The 15,537-nt window shown below is 44.0% G+C and overlaps 1 protein-coding gene across 1 annotated transcript in view; it reads left to right on the top strand.

Annotated features, from left to right (window-relative positions):
• Positions 1 to 15,537, top strand: part of Nucb2 (nucleobindin 2) — a 35,776-nt gene that overhangs the window by 19,697 nt on the left and 542 nt on the right. The window contains exons 3-13 of the mRNA XM_050143259.1: positions 1,423 to 1,566; positions 2,207 to 2,314; positions 3,863 to 3,989; positions 4,213 to 4,316; positions 5,429 to 5,614; positions 5,800 to 5,890; positions 6,630 to 6,688; positions 6,787 to 6,879; positions 10,777 to 10,866; positions 13,852 to 14,022; positions 15,455 to 15,536. Of these exons, the coding sequence (XP_049999216.1) occupies positions 1,423 to 1,566; positions 2,207 to 2,314; positions 3,863 to 3,989; positions 4,213 to 4,316; positions 5,429 to 5,614; positions 5,800 to 5,890; positions 6,630 to 6,688; positions 6,787 to 6,879; positions 10,777 to 10,866; positions 13,852 to 14,022; positions 15,455 to 15,536 (1,255 nt within the window). The remainder of the gene's footprint in view (positions 1 to 1,422; positions 1,567 to 2,206; positions 2,315 to 3,862; positions 3,990 to 4,212; positions 4,317 to 5,428; positions 5,615 to 5,799; positions 5,891 to 6,629; positions 6,689 to 6,786; positions 6,880 to 10,776; positions 10,867 to 13,851; positions 14,023 to 15,454; position 15,537) is intronic.

Below are 15,537 nucleotides of genomic sequence, written 5' to 3'. Positions count from 1 at the left end.
ATATGGATGTTTTGTCCTTGTGTGTATTTGTGTACTACATGCATGCCTGTGGAAGCCAGAATTTTCTCTGGAACTGGAGTTTTGTACAGTTGTGAGCAATCTGATGTGGGTGCTAGGGACTGAGTTGGGTCTCCTGGAAAAGCATCAAGTACTCTTAACTACTGAGCAACTTCCGTAGCCTCTTGTATTGAGCATTTGGTAATTAACTTTTTTTTCCCTGCCTCTTCTGCTTTTTTTTTCCTTTCCCTTTCCCTCTCTTCCTCCTTTCCTTCTTCCCTCCCTCCCTCCCTCCCTCCCTCCCTCCCTCCCTTCCTTTCTTTCTTCCTTCTTTCCTTCCTTCATTCCTTCTTTCTTTCTTTTTCCCCCCTGAGACAGGATTTCTCTGTGTAACCCTGGCTGACCTGGAGCTCACTCTGTAGACCAGACTGGCCTCGAATTCAGAGATCTGCTTACTTCTGAGCGCTGAATTAAAGGCATGCACCATCACCACCCAGCTTGGTTTCTTTTTTCCTTTCACGTTTTTAGTTAGTGTACAGAATAATGGGTTTAATTATGACATTTTCATAATGTGCATTGTGTTTTGTTTCTGTGTGCTCCCCACTGCCCCCTCCCTTTTCCACAAATGCCCCCTTTCTGGTTTTATGTCACAGTTGTGTAAACACAGGGTTTTAGTGTCGATTCCTCACGTGACATTAGACGGGCAATGTTTTATATCCACCACCCTTCTACTTTTACCCTCTCATGTCTACATCTTTTTTTCCCCCTTACCCACCCTCTCATGTTACGCTCATTTCTTATTCCCAACCATAGTCTAAATGTTTACTTTCTTTTGTTTATGTTTTGATGCAGCTTCTCCCTACCCAGAGTGGCCTGGAACTTAAAACTATGTAGACCAGGCTGGCCTTGAACTCATGGCACTCCTCCTGCCTCAGCTTCCCTCGTGCTGGGATACAAGAGTGAGCCACCGTGTCTCACTTTCAAATGTTTCCTTATATATGCAGTTTAGAAGTCGAAGTTTTGTTTCTTGTGTTTTTTATTTTGTCTGAAAAAAATTTCTCCCTTAATTTCTTTTCTGCTTCTGATTATAGCTATGCACCACCACACCGGGCTCTGTTTATTTTGAGACAGGGTCTTACCAAGTAGCCCATGCTGGCCTGGGACATACAATCCTGCTTCAGCCATCAGAGTACTAGGATGATAGGCCCATGCCAACTCACAAAGCTCTCTCCTGATTTTCTTTGGTGATTGATTGCAAGCATCAGTTTTTAAAATTTATTTTCACCTCATTTCCTAGAGGTTTTTTTTTTCCCATTTGGCCTCTTGGGAATGAGTGTCTGAATGAGGTGGCGCTGGCACCGGGAATACATGTCACAGCCTTGTAGCATCTTTCCAGGATTTGCTGTAATGACGTCTTCATTTCAGATGCGGTGGAAGATCATCCAGCTGCAGTACTGTTTTCTCCTGGTTCCGTGCGTGTTTACTGCTCTGGAAGCCGTGCCTATAGATATAGATAAGACCAAAGTACACAACACTGAGCCCGTGGAAAGCGCAAAGATAGAACCACCAGTAAGTGCATGGGTGGATCAGAATAACTGAATGAATTCTATGGTAAGGGAGTATGAGGATGCCTGCTAACTGACTCACAGGTGAAATTCTGTGAAGTATTGCAGATGTTGACTGTGCATAGAATCCCATATTGAGCAACTGTTTCTGAAGGGTACTGGGCAGGAGCCAGGTGATATAACAGTGGCCACTGCTATTTAGTGTAGTTGGTATGTAGAAGAATTAATCATAGGACATTTTTAATGTTGGCAATAATCATCCAAAAAGATAAATACTGTTATTTTGGAAAGATTGAGGGATGATCATGGGGAGAAACTATTTTTCCCCCAGAAATCCATTCACACCACTGAGTTGTTGTTTTTCAGTGGTGGGAATGGAACCTGGAGTACATTCTAGGCAAGCACTCTGCCCCTTAGCTACATACCCAACCTTAAATCTTCACTTGCTAGACCACACAGGACATTTACACTTGTTTTATAATAAGCCGTGATATTGGTCCCAATTCAGAACACTTCCTGACCACTGAAACTGTCAGAGGACATTCTTTCATGGTGCCATTTTGCTAGAAGTTGTTTTTCAAGATGCAAGTCTTTCTGTTCAGACCAAGGCAAACCTTTTGAACTGGGCTGTTTCTGATCCGAAGGATACCGGGCTTTACTACGATGAATACCTCAAGCAAGTGATTGACGTCCTAGAAACAGATCAGCATTTCAGAGAGAAGCTCCAGAAAGCAGACATAGAGGAAATAAGGGTGAGTGGAGCTCAGCTGCGGGCGGCAGAAAACTCACATAGAAGAAATAAGGGTGAGTGGAGCTCAGCTGCGGGCGGCAGAAAACTCACATAGAGGAAATAAGGGTGAGTGGAGCTCAGCTGCGGGCGGCAGAAAACTCACTGAGAGGTAGATCAGACGGGTGGGTCTGGGCTGTTGTGTGTCAGAGGGGTAGAAGACAGACACGTGGCCTGTATGAAGCAGTGGGAAATGACAGGAAGGCATCCTTCCCAGCAGAGATTTTGTCAGAGCTAACCTGTAGAAGGAAGAGGGAGGGGCTGGATGGTGAATGAGCCCAGCAGAAATTATGTCAGAGCTAACCTGTAGAAGGAAGAGGGAGGTTCTGGAGGGTGTATGAGCCCAACAGCAAAGGCTGTGACTCATGCCATGTATAGGAACCACTCTGGACTTAGAAATAGAGGCCATGAGTGGCCAAATAATGGTGTTGGATTCATGGGCCAAATGGCAGGGAGCTGTGGACAGCAAGTGCAGTGGCTTGGATCGTGTTCTGAGCACGTTATTCCAAGCTGAGGAGCGGGTTAGGGCCTGAGTCTTTGGTCAGTTCCATATTAGCAGATAAGGTTATGTTACTGCAGATAAGATCTTATGTTACTGCAGCAGGTGCAGCCGTTTGCCTCCATCCTAAGATACTGTTATGTGTGATGTCCTGGTCATATTGAAAATGTACAGTTGCACAGGTTATACAGGACACTATTCCATTATGTATTTATGCACCATGGGTTTCAATGTGTGTGTGAGTTCTGGAAATAATCCCTTATCTGGGGGCTAAACTGAGGAAGGGCTGTTGTAGGTTTTAACTTCATCAGTTGAGAAGACATTTGAGTGTTTTCTGCTGATTTTGGCTAGTCTGAGTAATGCTGCTGTGAACAGTGATGCTCAAGTTTCTGTGTTAACATATTTCAGCCTCTCAGTGAGTCCTGGGGATGGAATTGCTGGGTCACATGCCCACTCTGCTTTTAGCTTTTAAAAGAACTGCTTAGAAGGAATAGTTGGTTTCTGTCTTTCAAGGCAGGGTTTCAGGTAATCCAGGCTGGTCTCAAGCTCACTGTATAGCCAAAGCCTTTAAACTCCTGATCTTCCTGCCCCCACACTTCAAGTGCTGGGGTTCTAGGAAGGAGTCATCCCAGCTGAAATGAGACTTCTGAGAGGAATGCTTTTATAATGTCGAATTTATGCAAGTTAGCCAAACTACTACTAACTTAAGATAATGCTATTTAAAAACAATTGCTTTTGTTTTTAATGTGTGGGTGTTCTACGTGTGTGTGTGTGTGTGTGTGTGTGTGTGTGTCATGTGCACGCAGTGTCCGCAGACATCAGATAAAGTGTTGGGTCCTCTGGATCTGGAGGTGCCAATGGTTGTGAGCTGCCATGTGGGTCTGTTGGAAGAGCAGCCTGTGCTCTTAACTGCTGAGCCGTCTCTCCAGTTCCTACAATGCTATTTTTACTCTGACACCTTGGGTCTCAAATGGAATATACTAGGTAAAATTAATTTATTTATTTTGTTGACAGAGCGGGAGGCTGAGCAAAGAGCTGGACTTAGTAAGTCACCACGTGAGGACAAAACTCGATGAACTGAAGAGGCAAGAAGTAGGAAGGCTGAGGATGCTTATCAAAGCCAAGCTGGATTCCCTTCAAGGTGGGTTCTGGACAGATGGGGAGGGCACGTCCAGTACCTGCTTGCTGAGGCTTGGTTTACATAAAGTGCCTATAGCATGCTCTTCTATCTGCATGGTATGAATGTATTCATGTGTGTGCCTGAGTAGTGTGTGCACACTCATGTGTGTTTATGCAGAGAGGCCAGAGGTTAAGGTTCGATGCCCTCTGAGACTGGTATTTGCTATTTTCTCATGCTTTTGCAGACACTGGCATGAACCACCACCTTCTTCTGAAGCAGTTTGAACACCTGAACCACCAGAATCCCGACACGTTTGAATCCAGAGATTTGGATATGCTAATCAAAGCGGTGAGGGTGTGCCCCCAAGTGGGGTCTTGATGTTCCCTTGAGGACCTGAATTTGACAGATAAACTCAATGGAGGGAACACAACTTCTGTGGGCTCTGGAGAGCGTGCATCTTCCGAGGAAGGCTGCTTAAGCTTCCTCACTGCAGATAACATTACCAGCATAGGTGTACATGGCTCATCCATGTCCCCAAATCCAAAATACTGCCAACTCTGAACAAGGCTTGAACTAGCCTCTCACAATGGTATCTGTAGTTTTTATTTGGACTTAGTAAGGAAGTCCTGCCTATGAAGGTTCTATGGAAGAATCAGTTTCCTTTGCCAGCTTTTCCCTACTATTTCTTGGCATGAGGAAGTGTGACTTAAGTCTCTTCCTCCATCTCCATTTGGCCTTACTCCCTGGGCCCTAAAATTTGGAAAATACCTTAAATATTTTATTACTAGTATATTTATTTTATATATGATATATTTATATAATATTTATTGTTATTATATAATTATCGTATTACTATGTATTATATTTGTATGTGGTGCTAGGAGTGTAACTCAGGATTTCATACATGTTAGGGAATGCTGGGAATACTGGTATGAGCTGCCACATCTGGCTAGCCCTGGGGGTTTTAAATTAGAGTTTGGGGACCCATTGTAGTAGTTATGAGAAGAACTAACAAACTTAATGTTTAGTTGGTGGTTATGAAATTTAGTGAAATAGCACTCAACCTCTTTTCATTCCGTGTCACATCCATGTTTGGCCTAGTTCTTTCTTTTTGAAGTCAGTTTATATTTTGCTTGTCTTGGATAGTTCAATATTTGTTTGCTCTACTCTTTTATCCCACATCTGTTGGAGAGCACAACAGATTATTAGAGCTGTTTCATTGTTCTAGAGAGACAGCTCCGGGCTCAGCTGTGAGACCCTGCCTCACTGAATGGGGTGGAGAACAAGGAAGGAAGACTCCAGCACGCACCTCCACACACTCCTGCACACAAATGCCCCCCCCCCCACGTGACCGCACACACACACTCACAGGCACCCTGCACACATGCCTGTGAGAGGAAGAGACAAGAAGGAGCGTTTGCACTTCCCCAGCATGCTGATTTGAATGTGCTGTAACCTAGGCAACTGCAGATCTGGAGCAGTATGACCGCACGCGGCATGAAGAGTTTAAGAAGTATGAGATGATGAAGGAGCACGAGCGCCGAGAGTTCTTAAAAACACTGGACGAGGAGAGGAGAAAACAGGAAGAATCCAAATTTGAAGAAATGAAGAGGAAGCATGAAGACCACCCCAAAGTCAATCATCCTGTAAGGACTGTGATTTATGGAAACCGTATCTAGATGAAGTGAATTCTTTGTAGCCGAATTTTATCCTAAGTTTAGCACATAATTCTCGAGTCTTAATTCTGAAAAGTTCCTCAGACATATATTTTTTGAATCTCTGTACGTAGATTATAATTTGTTTTGAGCAATTTCTTAAAATTGGTTCACAGGGAAGCAAAGATCAACTAAAAGAGGTTTGGGAAGAGGCTGATGGATTGGACCCTAATGACTTTGACCCCAAGACATTTTTCAAATTACATGGTAACAGATTTGATACAAATATTGATATTTATATCTGCTGTTTGAAAAGTCTTTATTTGATTTCCTCGTTATTGATCGCTGTGATGGTTTGCTGTCGAGTTCTACCAATAGTAGAATGTTTGGACATTTTCCTTCAGATGAACTTGTTAATAGTCTTTTAGCTGATCTCAATAGATGATATTTTAGATCTTAGCCGTGTCTTTCTGCTTGCTTTTGCTATTGAATCATTGTGTGACTCATCCAGAGCCCTCTAAACTGGAGCTGCTTCTGTGGCTGGTTAGGTTATCTCTAACAAGCTTCACATGACGGAATTAAAACTTTGCTAAGCTTATTTGGTGGTGACACCTGTAATCTCAGCACTTGGGAAGCTGAGGCAGGAGGATCGCTGCATATGTTAGGCTATCCTGGACTACCTAGTAAATACCAGGCCAGTCAGGGCTACATAGCAAGACTATGCTAATTTTTTTTTAAAAAAAAAAACTACTTTTAGTCATATAGAAACTGCTCTGTCTCTCTGGAAAGAAATAGAGATGTGCTTTTCTAAAACACGATTACGAACTGTAAATGTAGAATTGTCCCTTGGTCTGATCAGAGGCCTAGTGGGAAATTTGAAGCCCTACCTGAAGCTGATGGTCACTTCGCATCAGCACTGCTTTTGCAAACCATTGTCGTTGTAGTTTAAGTATCTGTTTCTGAAGGATTCAAATCTGCTTTTGCGTTTGTAACTACTGAACTTTAGATGTCAACAATGATGGATTCCTGGATGAACAAGAGTTAGAAGCGCTGTTCACAAGAGAGGTAAATGACTGACGGTGACGTCCTCAGCCCCACCTGCCTCGTTCCCCCTCCCTCACCTCCTCTTCCTTCATGATGGTTTTCACATTTTCTTTTCTCAGTTGGAGAAAGTGTATGACCCCCGAAATGCAGAGGACGATATGATAGAAATGGAGGAAGAAAGGCTTAGGATGAGAGAACATGTCATGAATGAGGTATGCTTTAAGGTTAGGGTGTGGGTCATTTCTGTCATTCATCAAGTTCTTGCATTAATTCTTATCACAAGATGGAAGAATAAATATACAGTTTTTTTTATATTTACTTATTTTTATGTGTGAGTGCTTGTCTATATGTACATATATGCACTTGTGCATGCCTGATACCTGAGAAGGGCCTGAAGAAGATGCCTGGTCTGGAATTGGAGTTACAGACAGTTATGAGAGACCATGTGGGTGCTGGGAATTAAACCTGGGTCCTCTGTAAGAGCAGCAAATGCTTTTAACTGCGGAGCCATCTCTCTAACCCTCATCATAGGTATTTAATTGGATTTTGTATTTGTGACTAGAATATTATACTGGATTTCTTTAGCAAAATAATTAGTAACCACTTTAAAATATTTTACAGGATTTTGATACCACTGTATATCAGCAGTAAATATTTTGGGGCAGGAAAAGCAAAGATGTTTTATAGTAACATTTTTAAAACCTACATAAACTTTTATGGGTTGAAAAGCCCTAGTCAGCAATCTAAAATGCACCAGAATTTCACACTTTCTGATCACTGACAAAGATACAAGATGTAGGAAGGCCTGTACTATGAATTTTTATGTTTCATGCATCAAATTACTTACAAAATTGTATAAAGTTGCCTTTAGGCGATATGTGTAAGTTGTATATATGAACCATAAATCAATTTTGTTTGGGGGTCCCAACCCCAAGAAATGTCATTATGTATGTGCAAACATCTCTGTAGCACAAATAATAAAGATCCAGAGACAGATATTGGGGTTCAACCTGAAGGTCAGAAAAGCAAAACAGCCAGCCACTGAATCTTACCTCTACCTCAGTCTGAAATGGCGATCCTGTTCCAGGGATCTCAGAATGAGACTGTGTCTGGGAACTGTCTCTTCCCATTTTCTATTCCTCTCTAGCGCTGGGATTAAGGGCATGCACCACTACCTCCTGTTTCTATGGCAAACTAGTGCGGCTACTGGGATTAAAGGTGTGTGTCATTGCTGCCTGGTCTGTAAAACTGGCCAATGTGACTGTTTTACACCTCAGGCAAGCTTTATTTATTAAAATGCAAATGAAATGCCACAACATATCTCAAAATTTCCTTTTAGAAACCCAAACTCTAAAACCACTTCTGGTCCCACACATTTTGAATAAGGGGTACTCAGCCCACACTAAGAAGATTCCCAAGTTCTGTTACCTTAATAATTATGACAACAAATATTTACATCTTGTTTACCTTCTGTAAATTTCAAGGTTAGGGAAGGAAGTGCTAACTCAGCCAAGCTGTGGCTAGCATGCTCTGGCTTTTTGGTGTACTTCATTCGCAGGCTGCGGGAACATTCTCTCACTGGATAAAATAAGGGACATAGGGAACTCAAGACCTTTCATGGAGCGTGTAAGACTCATGCCCAGCCATACCAAGCCTCATGTCTGCTCACATCCCACTGACCGAAGCCGGTCAGTGAGGAGACGATGGGTACCTCTCACAGGCTGTTTCAACAACACACGCTGAGCTAGAGGCAGAGATGTAGAACATGTAGCACAGAGCAGCAATGGCAGTAAAAACACAAACCATCATGGAGACCTAAATTTTCAATTTCTGTCTTTTAGAGCAATTGGTTATTTATCGCCTTTGCTTGTTCAGTGAGTTGTCCTTTCTCCCTTGACTTGGGTCTCCAGGAACAGAGTGACCCATGTTGCTAAGTAACTGACAGATGTGAATGGAAGGACGATGGCCTCACACAGTGTTTGATCTAGTGTGTGAGCCTGCTGCATTCCCCCCACCCCCAACAGAGACACGTGGCTGGAGACTAGCTGGCCTCACTCCATCCTCGCTATGAACCCAGATCACTAGCAGGCTCTCTGCCTGGCAATTCTAATCCCTGGTCCACTAATGTCTCCATTCCAGCATCCAACTCTCACATAACCTGGGCCCTCCTTAAAGCCTCAAGATGCTCCTCTTCCTCTGCCCTTTCTTTCAGTGTCCTACAAAGATAGGGGCAACCAAGAGAAATTTGATCTTTCCCTACCAAAACTTCTAGCCACTCTGACCCTTCATTTTGCCTTGCGTCTGATCCGTGGGTAATCATGGCTACTGCGCCTGTTGAAGGCCCTCTCCTTCATGTGCTCCGAGTCCAGGTCTCTCTTTAAGGACATTCTTCACGCTGCTGACTCCCCTTTGTCTCCTTGGGCCAGGTTTCATCTCTCTGCTGGATCACTCCCTCTAGAGGGCAGATGTGGTCTCCTCTTTTCCACCCTGGGAACCAAACCCAGCTCTTAGCCTTGCTGCCTTTCTCTTCCACAGCCAGCCTGTTCCCAGGGTCCTGTCCTCCCCCCTCCCCCTTTGTCTCCTTTCATTTTCTCCACAGCCTGTGCTAACTGTGCTGTGACCTCCTCCATCCCCGTTAGTCCATCCCGTCAGGGCACCGCTGTCCTTGCCCGTGCTGCATGGTTTTGACACTCTGATACAGTTCATACTCTTCAAGCCTTCAGAATCCTCTGCCCATCCCTCCTCAAGTCTGAATGTGACAGTGCCCAGGGCTGTCCCTGGCCTTGTTCACCTTTCAGCTCCCGTTCATTCATTCCTTGGGTGGCATAGGATGCTCTCTGTCGGCGTATATGCTCTATAGACTGAAACTAGAAATGCAGGCATTTGTGAACCACTAAGTGGCTCCTGGGAATTGAACTCTGCTCTTCTTTAGGGACAGCAAGTGCTCTTAATTTCTGAGCCATCTTTCTAGCCCCAGGGTAGCTGCTTGACTTCAGTGGTTTCAGTGGGAATGTTTGATCTTTCAGTGCTGAACTGGGGCCCCTGTAGAGTGGGGAGGTTAGTATGGACTGCCAACTGAGGCCCGGTCTTATAGACCCAGTGTCAGACGAATTTCATTGTCATTAAAGTTCACCGTTGTAACTGAGTTTACCAAGAACTGTATACTGTAGAGGACTTGGAGAGGCCGTTGACTTCTGCTTTGGTTAGATACTATTTCTTTTAAAAAAGTTGAACCAGATGTGGCGGCAAGTGCCATCTTAGTCATCGTTCTGTTACTGAGAAGAGATACCACAGCAAGAACAATTCTTATAAAAGAAAGCATTTAGTTGGGGGCTTACTTACTGTTTCAGAGGCTTTATCTGGTCCTGTCCTGGCAGGGAGCATGGTGCGGGAGGAGGAGCTGAGAATTATAATCTGCAGGTGGAGACAGTGAGACACTGGGCCTGGCTTGAACTTTTGAAACCTCAAAGCCTCACAGCACCCCCCCCCCCATACTTCCTCCAACAAGGCCACACCTCCGGATCTTCAATTAGCGCCAAGACTTTAGGAGCCTATGGGAGGCATTTGTATTCAAACCGCCACACGTGCCCCTATTCTCAGCACTTGCTAGGCGGAGGCAGAAGAACCACTGGCAGCTGAGGCCAGACTGATCTTCATAGCTAGGTGTATATTCGCTGAGACCCCATTTTGGAAAGTGTACCCTTTCGAAAAGCAGTAAGTTGAGCCTCTTAGCCCGGTCTGCTTTATTCTTGGCCATAGGAACTCTGGAGCAGCGATTGTGTCTAGCACTTAGGTCTAGCTGGATTTGTGTTTACTATGGTGAAGGCTTTGGTCCTAACAGCATAACCAGCCAGATCATTGACATGCTGTGTTGGTTGTGAGCATATCAGGCGACTGACAGCTTGTATTTCCAAGTTTTAAGTATGAAGAAGAGGAAGATGTGTGTTTCTTGATTCCATAAAAACGGAGTGCGTTTCTTCATTGTCCACTCTTGTCTTTGTGATGTTCACCTAGTCCTAACTGGTGAATAGCTCCAAGGTGGCGTCTTTTGGGAATTTGCACCTAAACAAAGATTTGTTTATATTGCTTTTGTGTTTTCCTTTAATCAGATCGATAGCAACAAAGACCGATTGGTGACTCTAGAAGAGTTCTTGAGAGCCACAGAGAAAAAAGAGTTCCTGGAGCCAGACAACTGGGAGGTAAGAGGACCAGCCTTAGAGGGGCAGGCGGTTCGCGAGGTGCTGCACCACTGTGTCCTGCCTTTAGCTGCCATTCCTCATGATTCGCATGTGTAACCTTACAGGGATTATGTTCTATATAATGTCACTGTAAAGTAATGGTTCCTTGCCTCCTGGGAAAACTTTCTAACAATTTATCTTGATGATCACAGTGCATAAAATTAGAAATATTTTTTTAAAAAATGGTTTATTTATTTCTGTTTTATGTGCATGTCTAAGTTCCTGCATGTATATATGCACATCAAGTGCACACCTGTGCCTGAGGAAGGGAAAGATCCAATCACCAGGAACTGGAGTGACAGGCTGTTGTGAGATACCATGGGAGTGCTGGGAACCAAACCTGGGTCCTTCCTAAGAGCAGCCAGTGCTCCTAACTGCTTAGTCAACTCTCCAGCCCTCAGATTAGAAATCTTTTTAAAAGTGTACATTTGTTAAGTATAAACTAACATCACTAAAAGTTTAAAACAGAGATGTTTTAAGAATAAATTAAAGGACCCACTGAGCTGTGTCTGCAGATCCATTTTGGTTGTTCTTGGAGGCAATATCTTGTGTAGCCAAGGACAGCCTTCAGCTGATCCTCCTGCCTCACCTCCCATGTGTTGTCGTTACAGGACGGCACCACTGGGCTTTTATCTTCCAACACTGTGCCTCAACCTTACACTTGAGGTGACCTTCCTGCCTCAGTCTCCTGAGTGCTGGGATAGCAGGTATCAGCCCCTAGACCTGTCTTCCAATATTTTATTGTTATTATGAAAGAAGCTGGGGCCTGGGGAGTTGGCTCAGAGGATAAGAATGCTTCCTATGCAAGTGTGAGGACTGTAGTTCAAATCCCCATTATCTATGTACAAAGTCAGGCACGGTCACACCTGCTGCTGTGGATGGGGACAGAGCTAGGAGAATTGCTAGGACTTGCTGTCTGCCGGACTGTAGCTGGAGGCTGCTCATCTGTTCCTGGCTTCCCAGACCCGAAATAATCACACAGAAGCTGTATTAATTAAATCACTGCTTGGCCAATCACTTAATCATATTGCTAGCTAACTCTTACATCTTAAATTAACCCATTCCTATTATTTTATATTTTATCATGAGGCTCTTGGCCTACTGTCAAGGTTCCAACTGACGGCTTGCGTCTTTCTCCTCTGGGTGCTACATGGCTTCTCACTGACTCCATCTTCTTTCCCCCAGCATTCAGTTTAGGTTTCCAGCCTGCCTTGCTTTACTATATTAAGCCATTAGCCAAAAGCAGCTTTATTCATTAACCAATAAAAGCGACACATGTATAGAAGGACTTCCCACACCACCAGACTAACTTCAAGTTCACTGAAAGGCTCTGTCTTCAAGGAATAAGAATGGAAGAGATGTAGTAGGACACCCATGTCTTCTCTGGCCTGTGCATTGCCTCCTCCTCACGCTATCCGTGTTGTCTCTCTACCTGTCTATAGGAGCTCAACCAGTAATGCAAGTCTGTTAGCCCAGGTACTCTCCAGAGACTGGGGCAGGAATGTGGCTCTAAGTTCAAGGCCAGTCTGAGCTACAGAGTGAGTTCTGGGCCAGCCTGGGCGAGTTAATAAAACCTTGTCAAAATAGAAAGTGAAAAAAGGGTGGTGGTGGTAAAAAAGGGAAGCGGGGAGTATAGCCCAGTGGTAGAACACCTCACGGTCATGTACAGGGTCCTGCCTCTGTTCAATCCCCAGTAACACAAAAAATGTAAAGAAGCACATAACCCAGGTATGGCCATCTATGCCTATCCTCTCAGCACATAGAAAGTGGAGGCAGGAGAATCAGTGTTCAAGGTGTCATCTTCGGATACATAGCAAGTTTGAAACCTTCCTGGACTCTGTGAGAGTCTATCTCCAAAAAACCAGAAAAAAAATTTTTTAAAAGTATAAACAGGAGCTGGAGAGATGGCTCAGGGGTTAAGAACATTGGCTGCTCTTGCAGAGGGCCTTACCTGGGTTTCCAGCATGCACAAGGTGACTTCCAACTTCAGTTCCAGAGCATCTGTCACCCTCTTCTGGTTACCAGAAGTTACCAGACATGCACATGGTACACATGAATATACTTAGTCACACATGCATATATATATTAGTATTTAAAATGTAATGAATAAATTAGTTAAAAGGAAACCACTAATATAACATTTTTCTTCCCCCTCTCTTCCTTCTGTTATTCCTTTCTCCCACACTCACCCACTCACCCACCCACCCACTCACCTACCTACTCACTCACTCACTCACTCACCCACTCACTCACTCCCTGACTTACTCACTCACCCATTCACCCACTCACTTATTCACTCACTCACTCACTCACTCACTCACTCACTCACTCACTCACTCACTTATTCACTCACTCACTCACTCACTCACTCACTCACCCACTCACCCGCTCACTCACCCGCCCACTCACCCACCCACTCACCCACCAACCCACTCACCCACTCGCTATATTAGTCCAGGAAATTTTGGAAGTGACATCACTAATCTGGGCAGGCATCCTTTTCATTTGTTTGTTCTGTATTTTGAGAGGATCTCATTTTATGGACCAGGTTGAACTAGAACTCACTATTTAGCTTGAGCTGACTTTGAGCTGGAGCCCATTAACCATCTCACCTTGTTAATATATTTTTTCTTATTTTGCCAAAAGTATATTATATACTATTTTATAAAATGGTGGTTTTAGTATTTAAAATTTTTTATGATTTTTTTATTTTTATGTGCACTGGTGTCTTGTATGTGTGAGGGTGTTGATTCACTTGGGGCTGGAGTTACCGACAGTTGTGAGCTGCCGTGTGGGTGCTGGGAATTGAACCTGGGTCCTCTGGAAGAGCAGACCAGGCTTCCTAACTGCTGAACCATCTCTCCAGCACCAACAATTCTAGAATTTTAAAGCTGAACATGACATTCCTTTCTTTCTGGCACTATTATCTACTTCCCTTTCTTTTAGACATTGGGTCAACAACAGTTATTCACCGAGGAAGAACTAAAAGAGTATGAAAACATGATTGCTATGCAAGAAAGCGAGCTTAAGAAGAAGGCGGATGAGCTGCAGAAGCAGAAGGAAGAGCTGCAGCGCCAGCATGACCACCTTGAGGCCCAGAAGCAGGAGTATCATCAGGTAGACACTGAGGGGGTGTGGCTTGCAGAGAAGTGTTAGCAGATGAGATGTGGCCTTCAGGGGATGTCAGGCGCCCCTAGATGTGATGTGCATGGTCCAGGCTACTCAGACAGGAGGAATGCTTGAGTCCAGCTACCAAGTTGTACCACAGAGTGAAACCTGTCTCAAATAAACAAAAACAAACAAACTCAAGTTAGGGGCTGGAGGTATAGCACAGAGGTGGAGAATGTTCTTAACCTGTTTGCGGCCCTGGGCTTAGTCCTCAGTGTAACAATAATAACAAGAACCGAAAACCAAATGTTAGATGCTTGGCTGAAAGTCTGTGGATTTCTTTGTTTATGTTTGTTTGATTGTTTATTTCATTTTTTGAGACAAAGTCTCATGTAGCCAGGGCTGGCCTGGAACTCCTAATCCTCCTGCCTCTGCCTCAGTAGTACTGAAATTATAAGAGTACTACAGAACACTAAGCTAAGTTGTGCTTTTGTAATATATCATTAAGCTGTCATATTTTAAATTTAACCGTGTTTTAAAACTAGCTTTGTTACAATTTCTGTTTTGGAGTTGTGGAATCCATGAGAAAATGTCACACCAACTGAGCAGTGAAGGTGATTTTTATCTTTGCCAAGAGAGGAAAAATGAGGCAGACTCACAAACCAGCCTCCTAATCCTTGGCTGTTGGAAGATTAGAGATAAGAGTAAAAGAGATGAGGAGGATGTGGGCTAACAAAAGGATGTCTGTGTCCTTTCTGGGTGTAGGCATAGATTTCCCAGAAATCCAGGCACTGCCTTCTTTTGTTCTGGTACCATTCCTTCCACGACTCTTGCCAACTGTCCTGGCACTGGGAGGTGTGTCCTTTAGCCTATATATTGCCTGATAATGAAGTTAGAGTCTGACATAGTCCAGCAGCCACCTTTGATCCAACCAGATTTGCCAGCCCACCCGAGGGGAACTTCTGATCTACCATGCCTTGTTTTCAAGATAAACATAAGACTAGGGTGGGACGAAAATTCATCTGGGCCCCCTGAGCATCACTCAGGGTAACACATTCTCTTTATTAGTTACTTCTTCTGTCTCAGGGATAAATTCCAGGCAGAACTGATGTACAGGAAGGGGTTGTTTTGGCTCACAGTTTGAGGTTGCAGTCTGGCATGGTAGGAAGGCATGGTGGGCAGCGGTATGAGGCAGCTGGTGACATTGTATTCAAAGTCAGGAAGCAAAGACAAATGAATGTGGGTACTTCTCTTGCTTTCTCCTTTTCCTACAGTCTAAGACCCCAGTCCACAGAACGGTAATGCTCACTCTGAGGGTGTTTTTTCCCCTCACATCAATTACCTCAATCTCGAAACTCCCTCAAAACACATGCCTAGAATTTTATCTTCTAGATAATTGTAAATCTTGTCAAGCTTTCAGTCAGTATTTCCCTCTCACCAGGCTGTACAGCAGTTGGAACAGAAGAAATTTCAACAAGGGATCGCTCCATCAGGGCCAGCAGGAGAACTGGAGTTTAGACCACG

Source organism: Alexandromys fortis, unplaced genomic scaffold (genome assembly GCF_014885135.2).
Source record: "Alexandromys fortis isolate MF-2015 unplaced genomic scaffold, M_Fortis_MF-2015_v1.1 scaffold_45, whole genome shotgun sequence".
Lineage (NCBI taxonomy): Eukaryota > Metazoa > Chordata > Mammalia > Rodentia > Cricetidae > Alexandromys > Alexandromys fortis.
Note: the sequence above shows the minus strand (reverse complement) of the source record. Positions and strands in the feature narration are given on the sequence as shown.